The sequence below is a fragment of the Diorhabda carinulata genome, chromosome 2, assembly GCF_026250575.1.
Source record: "Diorhabda carinulata isolate Delta chromosome 2, icDioCari1.1, whole genome shotgun sequence".
Taxonomy (NCBI): Eukaryota; Metazoa; Arthropoda; class Insecta; order Coleoptera; family Chrysomelidae; genus Diorhabda; species Diorhabda carinulata.
The window spans coordinates 34,056,771-34,068,823 of record NC_079461.1 but is presented as its reverse complement, the minus strand read 5'-3'; the positions used below and the strand labels follow the sequence as shown (position 1 = coordinate 34,068,823).

Sequence of the window (12,053 nt, the reverse complement as noted above, 5' to 3'; positions counted from 1 at the left end):
TCAATAGCTTTAGAGAAAACTATCCATATAATGAAAATAACATATTATCGGATATTTGGTTCTGTGTCAAAATTAATTTTTATTGTTCTATGTTGACAAGGTACAATAATATTTGCTTTCAACCAATCGCAGTTCTCCACATGTTGTAGAGACTTATGATTGGTTAATAAATCGATTTGTTCTTCTCGAGCTGACAAGTCGTATTCGTATTGGAAAATGTGAATAGTATTTAGGGTTGTTTAGCAAGTGAACCTGTGATAATAATATGTACTGGAATTAAAAATTTCTAATAAAATAATATAGTGCTAATATTAGTCAAAATGTACATTAAACTTATTCAGTTATTCTTATTAATAAGTGTCATTTGTACTGCTGCAGTGTCAGCAGGTAGAGATTTTTATAAAATATTAGGTATATCAAAATCTGCTAGTTTACATGATATTAAAAAAGCATATAGGAAATTAGCCAAAGAGCTTCATCCGGATAAAAATAAGGATGACCCGAATGCTTCACAGAAATTCCATGACATAGGTGCAGCTTATGAGGTTCTCTCAGACGAAGAAAAAAGAAAGAAGTATGATAGATGTGGAGAGGACTGTTTACAGAAGGATGGAATGATGGATGGAGGTAAGTTTTCAACTAATATTTATATTAATAGTATATAAATTTAATATATTTCATAGGTATGGATCCATTCGCGAGTTTCTTTGGAGACTTTGGCTTCCACTTTGGAGGCAATTCTCAAAAACATGAAACTCCGAGAGGAGCAGATTTAGTTATGGATGTGTTTGTTACATTAGAAGATCTTTATACTGGCACATTTATTGAAATTACAAGAAACAAACCAGTATTAAAACCAACAAAAGGCACTCGTAAATGTAATTGCAGACAAGAAATGATTACTAAAAGTTTGGGACCGGGTAGATTCCAGATGATACAACAAAATGTGTGTGACGAATGCCCAAACGTAAAATTAGTTAATGAGGAAAAGTTGTTGGAAATGGAAGTTGAACCTGCTATGGTCGACGGACAAGAAACCAAATTTGTAGCTGAAGGAGAACCACATTTGGATGGAGAACCAGGAGATCTTATTTTGAAAATCAAAACACAGCCACACCAAATGTTTGAAAGGAGGGAAGACGATTTATACACAAATGTTACAATAAGTTTACAGGTTTGTAATTTTTTTATTTTGTTTTTGAATTGTGCATTAATTAAAATTTTAGGATGCTTTAACTGGTTTTACAATGGAAATAACGCATTTGGATGGTCATAAAGTTAGTGTAGTTAGAGATAAAATAACTTGGCCAGGTGCACGTATTCGTAAGAAGGGTGAAGGTATGCCAAATTATGAGAACAATAATTTACATGGTACCCTTTACATAACATTCGACGTAGAATTTCCTAAACAAGAATTAACTGCCGAGGACAAAGAAGGTAAAGCAATATTTAATTATATATATTTGTTTATAATTATTTATATAAACTGTTTAAAATTTTATAAACATATTTATACTTTTGAATTGGTAAATGTATTAAAAAAATTCTATAGAAGGTAAACACAAATGAAATAGCAGCCAACACAATAGGTTTCTTGGGGTGAATCTAACCAAAGAAGTTCAAGATGGGGCTGTCAGAGAATAAATACACTTTTTTGACATACATACGATATAATCCACATTAATTACCTTCTGAAAGGGTAAAACAATCAATATTAAATATTCTACCAATTTACTGGGCAGATTTAATGAACATTTCAAATAAAATCAACCGCAATCTGTAAATTTAGGGATTTAGTTGTCTAGGGCCTATATTGGTGAGTCCAATTTCGACTTACCGAGAGTTTAATTTCAATTTAAATTTACTGTTAATTTTCTGCATGAACTACAAGTTTCATTTCAGTGTGTTTCAACTAGTAATTTAATTTGTTAGTTTAATTTTTAATTTTGGCTGTCTAAACTAAGCTTCGCCACAAATATAGCCTAGAAATGCAAAAAACTTATTTATCAACATTTTGTAATTAAGGCTATTTATTTGGTATTAATGATTTATTTTTCTTTCAGCTCTTAGAAAAATCTTGAACCAAAGCTCAAACAACAAAGTGTATAATGGACTTAGAGGTTATTAAATATACATCCCATTTTTTCGGGACTTTTCCTTTTTTAAGTGTAGTCCGTTTTTATGACTTAATTTATTCTGTTCCTATTTATTTGGATAAAGTGTAACTTTTGTATGTAACACAAATATTTCAAAACAAAAATTTTGTAAATTTGTGGACAATGTTATTGGAATGGCGTTCTTCTAAAATTGAGTATCTGCTATGTTTATTAGTATAGCATTATTATACTTACATTTTTAGATGAACACTATTCGATTGGTCGATGAATCCCAAACATATTTGTAAATATTTCGATTATCATTTGTACATTGATGAAAGTGTATATGGAAATACATTTTGTAATATATATTAGTTCAAATTTGTAATTAATTGCCTATTCCAGAAATCAGCATTCCTGAAGTATCATCTACTGTATACTCCATACCATCACGTCGTACACTACTTTTTTAGTTATACAGAGATGTTACGGATAAATTTAGTTTAATGGTTGAACCTAGATTTACTGGGATAAACTGCAGAACACCTGTTGTTCAAAAGGAGATAAAAAACTTAAGAATAGGCTCTAAAGACAAGGTTGTACAATGAAAAGACCGTCTCCTAAGCCAAAAGAGACTGAAATGGAGGAAAATGACGATGTAATTACAGCTCAGAGGATCACTTATGCCCAATTTTGGAACAAATCAAAATACAGAGTAGTTTGTAAACCAAGTACAAGTACAGAGTAAACATGTTCAACAAAAGTCTACCAAAGAAAAATAGACTACAAACCAAGAAAGGTACTAAAAACACCATGTATAATTACTTTAAATAACAAATCTCACCCTCATTGGTTGGATGGATGGATGGATGGGAAGGGTGTGGGTGGAACTCAAAGTGCAGCCACCTCTACATGGTAAGCTCTGGGCTGCACAATTGGCACAAAACTTCGAAATCAACAAACTTTATGCCCCATATGATTTTTTGTTTTGTTTTACCGTTTTTGAAAAACCAAAATAAACAAAATTGCTATAGGAACTATTTTTTATTTTTGATATTTTATTTCATTTTAATAATCAGGTAAATAATGATTTCAAACTTGCATGATCCATCCTGAATAGTTTCCATTCTTCAGTTTCAGATAAATCTACAGCTCCCATACTTTTATAGAAACATATAGCAGGATTCCAACCCAATACATGAAAATCTACACGTTTCATTCCTGTTTCGTACGCTAGTTTCATAACTTCCAAAAACATCTTCTTACCTACCCCCCGTTTTCTAAAACGATTAAAATTTATTTTTTTCTCACTATAACTTATACGATAGTTCGTGGGAGTTTACCTATATTCTGGCTGAATGTACAGATCCTCAAGAACCATTGCTTTTCCATTCCATGTGGAATAACTATGGAAATATAAAGCGTAACCTATGATTTTGGAAACGTTTGGTAATTGTGCAACTAAACATCCAAAATATGGTCTCCCTTCACTATCAAAACCATCCGCTTCTAGTATGGTGTGGTCAATTTTGACTTGATCTTCCAATTTTTCAAATGCGGCTAGTTCCTAAAATTACATTTCAACTTTTTAATGTGAACTTTAGGCAAAAAGCAACAATAACTTTAGTATTGGAAAATATTGAGCTGAAAATAAGAATTTCAGTGTAAAATATTGGGATAAATAATTATATTCTACTCTCTTCGAGTACTCTACTTTTATATATTTTTAATAACGTAGTTTCTACAAGAATGAGAATTTTTTTAACGATAATTATTTGATTAAAAAGTCGGTTGGAAAACAAAATAGAATTATGACGGTTATTGCCCTGTTGGAACGCGTAATCTCTATTTTCAAGGACGGTTTGCAACGACCTCATGTATTCAATTTATATAAAAAGTATCGAAGTATTATTTTAAACCTAACAAAATATTCAAATAAAATATAGGAGATTGTATATTTACCTTAATCAAACTCATAACGTCTTTCATGTCGGTTTTTTCTGCTTTTCTGATAATAACATCTAATTCAGATTCTTTAGTAGACATATTTATTGTGAAATTAAAAACTCTACAGTTTTTCTATAGAAAAACTGTTAGTACACTAAATCAAGACCTTTTCTTAGATAAGAACGCTATGTCTTCCCAATGTAAACACAGATATTTATAAATTTGTGACAGTGACTATTTTTCGACCGTCCGTTAAAATATAATTTTTGAAACTAAATAAATTAAATCAGATTTTGTTGTCGCAAACAACCGATTTTTATGTAAAAGAAAACATTTAAAACATTGTTTTGAAAAAAAATTCGGAATGTATCAAATTATTCTATTTCTAGATTTTAATCCACATTGCAAAAAAGTTGTGATTCTTGCAATATTACTTTATCTTTTTGTCAGTAAAACGATTTTTTTTACTTCCAAATGTTATTGATTATATTGAATTGAAAAAATTATAGCATTACAATGCTGTTAGGGGTTAATATTGCTGGGAAAATAATGAAGCCACAATTCGTAATAAATCTATATTTTAAATTAACAAACATTATTATTTATTTTCATTAAAAACTATAGTTGGTTCACTAAATGGATGTATACTTTCGTGATATATATCTTCAGGTTCATTTTCATCCACACCTCCTAAATATGTAGGAAAAGGCAATGGATTTTTAGGCTTCCTCAATGGCAATTTAGAATCATAAACATAACAAACACAATTCGTTTCTCCAGGTATTGCTTGACCTTTCACCCATATAACATTGTATTTAGTATTTATCCTTAAAATTTCAACTCCTTTTGTTACCCTCCATCTATTTCCCATATGTCCGGGCATCTTAGTACCAGGCCAAACTCGACCTTTTTCACCACCACCTCCAATGTTTCCTCCTCTTCTATGAGTTTTTGTTACACCATGAGATGCTGGCATACCTTTGAAACCATGACGTTTCATTACACCTTGAAAACCACGATCCATTCTAAAAAAAGTATATATAGAAATCAAGTATTGAAATTGAGAAAATAACTCACGTTTTTGCCCTTACATCTAGTGCATTTCCTACTTGGAAATGTTTAGCAGAAATTAATGTACCTAAAGGTAAAACAGCATCTGGGCTTACAAAAAACCTAGCTAATATCTGTTTGGGTATAACTCCTGAATCTTTGAATAAACCACAATATTCTTTAGTTAAATTTGAAGGATCTGCACCCTCGGCGCCAAGTAGTAAACAAGCTTTTTTATTACGAATTCCTACAATAGATTTCCTAGGTGGATCATATTCATACGGGGAATATTGTTTTATGACATGGTTGTCTAATATCTATAAATGAGAATAATTACTCATACTTCATATATACTAACACTAACTTACTTGCAATAACGTTGTTAGGACTTGTTTTCCATTTTTCATCCACAAAGGATACACTCCTATTTTTCTAGCTATTACACCAGTTCTCTGCAGGTCTGGTGTCCATTCAACATCTGTTGAAATTTCTCCTTTTTTTGGTACGTCAGAATATTTATCTTTTATTACTTCTTGTACAAATTGTTCGTTATCTTGAGTAACCTCCTCATCTCTTTTCTGTAATGTTTATAATATTTAAACTTTACATTAACGTTTATAAGAGCTGTCTAAAATAAACTCACATTTATTGTTTTTTGTGTGAACCATGTAGGATTTCTGAGTCTAGGTTTGGGATTTAATTTAGCCATTGATCTTTTTTGAGATGTAGAGCAGGTTATGCTATAAAAAGAATATCGTGGAATAAATAAGTTGAGAGTTTTGTTTCTTTTACCTTAATGTGAATAGTCTTTCTTCTATTATCCTGATGTTACATTTTTGTAACACGGTGGATAATGCGAATGCCATTTTTATTAAAATTTCGTTAAACTTAAATCATAACCTAATTACCACACAATTACTTCTTCTCTTTTACCAGATGTATATTAAAACGAAAAATTAAAAAGTTTGTCCCGCCTAGCTGTATGTCGTTACACAAAAGGCCAATAAAGGAGAAGAAGAAAAATAGTAGTGGCTACTCTTCAATTATAAGGTATTGTTTCTCAACACATTATCGAAATATGTTTTCAGTTTAAAAAAATGAAATGCGTAATTATATTTATTGTTGGATATCAAAACAAACATTTTTATATGGATAAGCATAGATTGTTTACCGAACAAACTAATGAAAATCTTAATTATTAAGCGTCTCAGTAAGCACAACTGGTTAGTATTTCTATGGAAACCTTATTGAATGCAGGGAAATTGAGAATTACTCTTAATACGTTTTATTTTACATAAAATTGAATATGTGTGGAGTTGATAACTTATTTTGGTTGCCTAGCCCAAAAACATACTGAAGGGACATCGTGACTTCTTTTGATATAAAGTGCATCAAAGTATATTGAGAAAACAAGCTTAAATGGCTAAATTGAGGTAAATATTATCAAGAAAACTCTAGCAGTTCATATCTACTAATCTTTATTATAGAAAACTTTCCAAGTGTATTGTTGTGTCATTGCCATAAAAAAACTACGGACTTTCAAATTGTTGTATCTCACGCTAGTAGTAGCTCTTTGTTTCATACCAACAAAATATAGTCCCAACAGATATATTTATGAGTTAATAAGTATTTTTCATGGTAGTTGCTAAATATAACAGGGCGAAAAACGAAATGACTGACCAGTGTTATTATCAAATCAAATGTAAGGAATAGAAATAAAAAATGTTTTATCAAACTTTTTATTAAGCAACATTATTATATGTACCAAAACTATAATAATCCTAAAACTAACAGAATAATTGTGTTTAAAATGTACCTATATTGACCTCTTCATAAAAGCATAATGACTGTATAAAATTATATTAGCCATACAAAACACAATAGAAAAAATTTGGTAATGTAAAACATAAACGTTAGCACATCTTTCATAAAAAAACGAAAATATCTTTTTTACTTATATAAATACTGATTAAATAATTTTTTTACCATCTAATTCTTATACACCAGTAACCTTGTCAATGATGTGACGAGACCATAGATAAATTTATTATACGGAGTGGCTGTTTTGTTGAGTTACAAGTATGAATTTTTAAAATTTTTTGTCTATCAAATTCACAATAAAGGCTAGATGAATCAAATTGTGTTTGAATAATGACTGCAGTTCACATTTTATGTTATTAAATTTATAACCGTGCCAATGAACTATATACGTTTCGAAAAATAAACAATTACGAGTACCATTTTAAATATGTCGCCAATATATCGCGATGGTCAATAAATTTCGGAATGAATCATCATTATGGCACCAATTCATTACATCATTAGGTTTGTTCAAGCAGACTGTCTGTAACTATTTGATCATGCGCGATATGAAAATTGCGTTCTAAAAATGAACAGAAAGTTTTACGTTCCAATAACAGTTCAGTACTTGTTCGGAACATATGGATCTGCGCATGACAACACATTCTAGATCGTGTATTATGTTTTATTAGGTTGTAAAATGGAGATAAGAGTATTTAGTCGGTAGTGGAGATGAAAGTGAAAGGTACGGTGAAACTATATAAAAACAAAAATTATGATTTTCTTTTTTTCGCTATTGTTTTAAAGGTAGCGTTCCAACAGTAATTGTTGGGTACGTCATGCGTAGTTCGGAATATGATCAGAGCATGTTACTGGAACAAACCTATTACCACTGATACTGGTGTAAGTTTCGGAATAAAAATTATATTACGAGGGTGTATTGAGTATATGTGTTAAACAAAATTATTGAAAACATTGTTTTAGGCAACCATCAAGCTTAAAAAACATTAAAATATTGAATGCTACAACACTAAATTTTTACATGTTACTAGCACTAAGCACTACATATATTACCTAAATCTTTTCACTAACTATAAATTTATCTTTTAAAGGAAATACTCATCACAGAAGCTAGTAGATTGAACATTTTGGAACAATTTTGTTCATTTTTTTACATTTTCATATACAAAGTAGTCCTGAACTTTTTGATCACAATTACAAAAGTAGTAATTTTCATGACGTAATTAGAACTGGATCTTGTATGACTGTTTTTGAGGTTATAGTGATGTTGACTATTTATACAGTTGGAAATTGTTTCACTCGAAATTTTGAACAAAAAATCCAAGAACTATTTGTAACCTTTTAATACTTAGTAGTAAAACTTACATAGTTAGCAACGAATTTGTGATATATGCGAAAATTACATCAGGGTGTAATCGAAAATTATTAATAAAAATAAAAAATTTATAATGAAGCACACCCTGCATAAATGCTTGTAATCAAGTTTCGAATTGTGTGCGTATTTTGATTTTTCTTATTCTAATTTTTTTTCTAGATAGAAACCTACATTTTAAATACTGGAATGAAAGTTTTTTGGATTAAATAGTAAATCTTACCGGGTATTTTACCAGCACAAGAAATATACACATTTCTTAAATTGTTTGTCAATTTTTGAATTGAATTTTGAGCAGTCTAGACTTAAATTTGAAAATATACAGGGCTATAAAAAGCTTATTAAAAATTCAATTTCGACTAATTGCATTACTTTTATAGGGTATATTCTAAATGATACTAGGCGATGAAAATGAAAATATTTATAATTTCAATCGAGAAATTAAATACATAAAGTACCTGGCGAATTTGATCTTATCGTTGACATTAATACACTCTTCTTATATGTAAAGTATTCACCTCTTACCTTAACCTTGAATTATTCTTCTTTTATAAACACAAGTAATGATCCTCTTCATGAGTTTTCTCTGTCAAAAAACACTTTTTGAGGATACTTATTATGTGTTTTACGTATCTCATGAGGATTTTCCATAGACCAATATCTACAGTTTTGTAGGTTTATGTTCCTGGTGAATATTGATTTATCAGAAAAAAAGTTGTACCCTCAGCTATTTCAGTTAGCTTAAAATAATGGATTGCATTCTTCTTCTTTTAACAACACAGGTAATGGTCTTCTTGATTATTGAATCGATTCAGAAAGAAAATCTCTTCCGTCAAGATAATGTTACAGTGTTAAATGTTGATTAAAACTCAATGAATTGAACTTTAAATCACTCCCATATTTTCCGGATTTATCCCCTAGTGACTAAACGCTGTTTATGGACCTAAAAAAATGGTTAAACGAAAGAAATTTCGATTAAATGAAGAAATCATCGCTAAAACAGAGGGAGAAAGAAAAATTCTTCAATAAAAATGCTAAAAAAAGGTTGGAAAACCCTTGGATTGATTGTATTACTCAGAAAGGAAACTGTTTTGATGTATATAATAAAAACTGGGTAAGAACTTGTTTATTGTTAACAACATCGAGGATATAGTGAACGATGGTCTGGAATATTGATTGAAATGTTAAATGAACTAACTACATATTCTTTCATTCCGCAATTTTTTATTCGCTTGCCTATATACTCTAATTTTTTTCTTCAAAATCTAATAAACGCTCATTATTGTACAGTTTTTTCTAATTCTTATATTACTACCCCAACCAATGAAATCGATTCCGATTCGACTAATTCTTCTACGGATGAACTACCTTCATATCAAAATATTTCCTTTTTCTTCTTCTACATTTTAAAAAAATAACTATTAAGCCACCTTGTTGTTAGAATTATTCTTAAGAAGGATACATCTGTAACATTAGGGAATATGGACCGAACTTTCCTTTTGTGATTCTAAACCACCTTCAGTACAAATGTTGCTAAAAATGTAACGGTTAATCGGGCTGATCTGCTTGGGTATCACAGAGGCAATGACAACCTGCCCCACCACAGCCTTTGAGGCGCTGCACCCCCAGCTAATCCAGACAGAAAAATTATAGCATGGAAATCTGACAGATCATCTATGAATTCTCGAATTGATAAAGCAAAAAAATAGTGACAAATCAATGGACCAAATGCACAGCATGATGGTCGTAGACATCCCATTCGAAGTGGTAATTTATGGGTTAATAAAGATTTGCTGCAAATGTATCTCTCTGGTATACAGATTGGTTGGAAGCTAAGGTATTTTTGGATCCAATGTCTCACTCATCATTTTTCAAGTACAATTATTAGCACTAAATGAATGTGCTCTGGATTGATTGGATATAAATCTCCCTAGAAAGCACATTCAAATTCTCTCAGATAATCGAGCGAACTTGAAAGTCCTGAAGGCTAGCGTGGGGGTGAAAAAAAGCTCTAAAGGCACTAGCTAATAGAGACTTGTAACTCTAATGTGGCTACTAAGCAATGAGGAAGGACACAGCCTCCAAAAAATGGAGCAACGACTCCATACTGAGCACCAGAGCTTTACTTTGGCCTCATGAGATGACACTTCACTAACGAATCCAAAAGATTCATAACGATATCAACTGAGAAATCTGACGAACTTCTTGTTATGACCAGAAACGACTTCAAAGTAGTAATTGGTCTTCTGATAGGTCACTGTCGATAGGCATGGAGGTGGGGCGGAAAAATCGCCTCCTTTGGGAGAAGTCTATGTATTTTGGAAGCAGGGTGCACGTTTTTTTTACAAATATTTCAATTTACTATAATTGGAAAAATGTAAATCGTCCATTTTTATAGCTTCTCCAACAATTACCCATGATCAAATCAATTTGAAACCATACAGAGTTGGAGTAAAATATATTTATTGTTTAGAACCAGAAGTCAGAACTTTTTTGAGCCAAGAATCACAATTACGTTCATTTTTCTTCCATTTACGATTGATATCATCCGATATTTCATCCCCTTAAATATTTATGTCACAAATGGATAAAAGTTAACTGTCGTTTTCTAACGTAGGTACTCAACATGTCTTCGAACAAAATTTTCCAAAAACAAAACATCTACAGCATAAGCACAATTTCACATATCACTCATTCCCGAAGTTTATACAAAAAGGCAGCACTAGGCGGTTGTTTTTTTTTTTAAATAAAATGTCTTTGTGACACCTGAAAATTTTACAAAGCTCGATATACCGTATCAAAACTTTTAGTAACAAACACATGTAGACACAACATAATCTATGTTTTAAAATGATACAACTAGAGCACGAAAAATGATATAACCAACAACCAAACATGAACATCATAAATAAAAAATCAAGTTGGGTAATTCTAATAACTCACTGACTATTATAAATCGAGATATTTACAATAAACTGATAGTAAATAAGTTTTTCCGAAATTTAATCAGATAAGGATTAACTGGTACTGAAATTGAACAACATGCGTAATAACTTTATCTGGTTCTTCGAGCCTTCCAAACGTCGGTGATTAATAACCGGCTCGAAAGACTAGACAGTGTAACTGTGAGAGTTGGTATAGTGTGTTTAGTATGGATATTATCAACGGTTCTAGAAATTCCAACATGATAATTACTGAACAATTTATCAGATCTTTTCAGGTTTAAAGAGCCTACGAGATTATTCGATATAGAATCTAATTGGATATAAAAACAACAAACTGGTATTGAAAATGAACACCAGAACAACATTCAGAATCATTCTATCTGGTCCTCAGAGCCTTCCAAAGGTCGGTGGTTGATAACCGGCTTGAAGGAGCAGGTAGTGTGTTCACCAATGGTTCTAGAAATTCCAACATGACTGATATTAAAAGATTTATCAAATTCTTCTGTTCCCGATTTATTATAATCAAGCCATCTAGTTGTAAAACAAAGAGATTTTTATGAATATATTTCAATCAAAGATAAGTTGTAACGGATGAATTTAACAACGGTAGAATAGTAAGTGAAGAGTGAATAACTACTTATTGTGTATTAAAGTTTACTACCACTACATAAACATTAATAATTACACTGTCTGGTAAATTGTGACTTCCATAATCGCTGGACCAGACAATATTTCCTTTTTCTAATGCTTGGTATAATCATGGAAAGCCTTCTAGTTAGAAAGTTATTCGTGTTTTAATTGATATTTTCTCTCAAAATCATA

The 12,053-nt window shown here is 30.9% G+C and overlaps 3 protein-coding genes across 3 annotated transcripts; 1 reads left to right on the top strand and 2 right to left on the bottom strand.

The window, feature by feature from the left end:
- The first annotated feature begins 125 nt into the window (after positions 1-125).
- On the top strand, positions 126-2,477 carry LOC130903616 (dnaJ homolog shv). Its single transcript, XM_057815831.1, has 4 exons — positions 126-627; positions 684-1,174; positions 1,227-1,437; positions 2,064-2,477. The coding sequence occupies exons 1-4, from the start codon at positions 321-323 to the stop codon at positions 2,126-2,128; spliced, it is 1,074 nt and encodes a 357-aa protein (XP_057671814.1). The 5' UTR covers positions 126-320; the 3' UTR covers positions 2,129-2,477.
- A 644-nt stretch (positions 2,478-3,121) lies between these two features.
- LOC130903617 (thialysine N-epsilon-acetyltransferase-like) lies at positions 3,122-4,272 on the bottom strand. The gene is made up of 3 exons (XM_057815833.1): positions 4,059-4,272; positions 3,440-3,663; positions 3,122-3,376 (listed from the first exon to the last, which is right to left on the bottom strand). The coding sequence occupies exons 1-3, from the start codon at positions 4,140-4,142 to the stop codon at positions 3,172-3,174; spliced, it is 513 nt and encodes a 170-aa protein (XP_057671816.1). The 5' UTR covers positions 4,143-4,272; the 3' UTR covers positions 3,122-3,171.
- Positions 4,273-4,604: 332 nt separating this feature from the next.
- On the bottom strand, positions 4,605-6,040 carry LOC130903508 (39S ribosomal protein L3, mitochondrial). The gene is made up of 5 exons (XM_057815645.1): positions 5,886-6,040; positions 5,737-5,833; positions 5,462-5,671; positions 5,121-5,410; positions 4,605-5,068 (listed from the first exon to the last, which is right to left on the bottom strand). Exons 1-5 carry the CDS (start codon positions 5,957-5,959, stop codon positions 4,642-4,644), a joined length of 1,098 nt encoding a protein of 365 aa, XP_057671628.1. The 5' UTR covers positions 5,960-6,040; the 3' UTR covers positions 4,605-4,641.
- Positions 6,041-12,053: the final 6,013 nt, after the last annotated feature.

What these genes read in the sequence shown, in the direction of transcription:
- LOC130903617 (XM_057815833.1), bottom strand. Translation starts at nt 4,142, where the DNA reads ATGTCTACTAAAGAATCTGAATTAGATGTTATTATCAGAAAAGCAGAA. An exon ending in ACGTTATGAGTTTGATTAAG is followed by an intron (nt 3,664 to 4,058) that starts GTAAATATACAA and finishes ATGTAATTTTAG; the next exon opens with GAACTAGCCGCATTTGAAAA. An exon ending in TACATTCAGCCAGAATATAG is followed by an intron (nt 3,377 to 3,439) that starts GTAAACTCCCAC and finishes TAATCGTTTTAG; the next exon opens with AAAACGGGGGGTAGGTAAGA.
- LOC130903616 (XM_057815831.1), top strand. Translation starts at nt 321, where the DNA reads ATGTACATTAAACTTATTCAGTTATTCTTATTAATAAGTGTCATTTGT. An exon ending in GGATGGAATGATGGATGGAG is followed by an intron (nt 628 to 683) that starts GTAAGTTTTCAA and finishes TATATTTCATAG; the next exon opens with GTATGGATCCATTCGCGAGT. An exon ending in AACTGCCGAGGACAAAGAAG is followed by an intron (nt 1,438 to 2,063) that starts GTAAAGCAATAT and finishes TTTTTCTTTCAG; the next exon opens with CTCTTAGAAAAATCTTGAAC.
- LOC130903508 (XM_057815645.1), bottom strand. Translation starts at nt 5,959, where the DNA reads ATGGCATTCGCATTATCCACCGTGTTACAAAAATGTAACATCAGGATA. An exon ending in GAAAGACTATTCACATTAAG is followed by an intron (nt 5,834 to 5,885) that starts GTAAAAGAAACA and finishes TTCTTTTTATAG; the next exon opens with CATAACCTGCTCTACATCTC. An exon ending in TCCTAACAACGTTATTGCAA is followed by an intron (nt 5,411 to 5,461) that starts GTAAGTTAGTGT and finishes TCTCATTTATAG; the next exon opens with ATATTAGACAACCATGTCAT.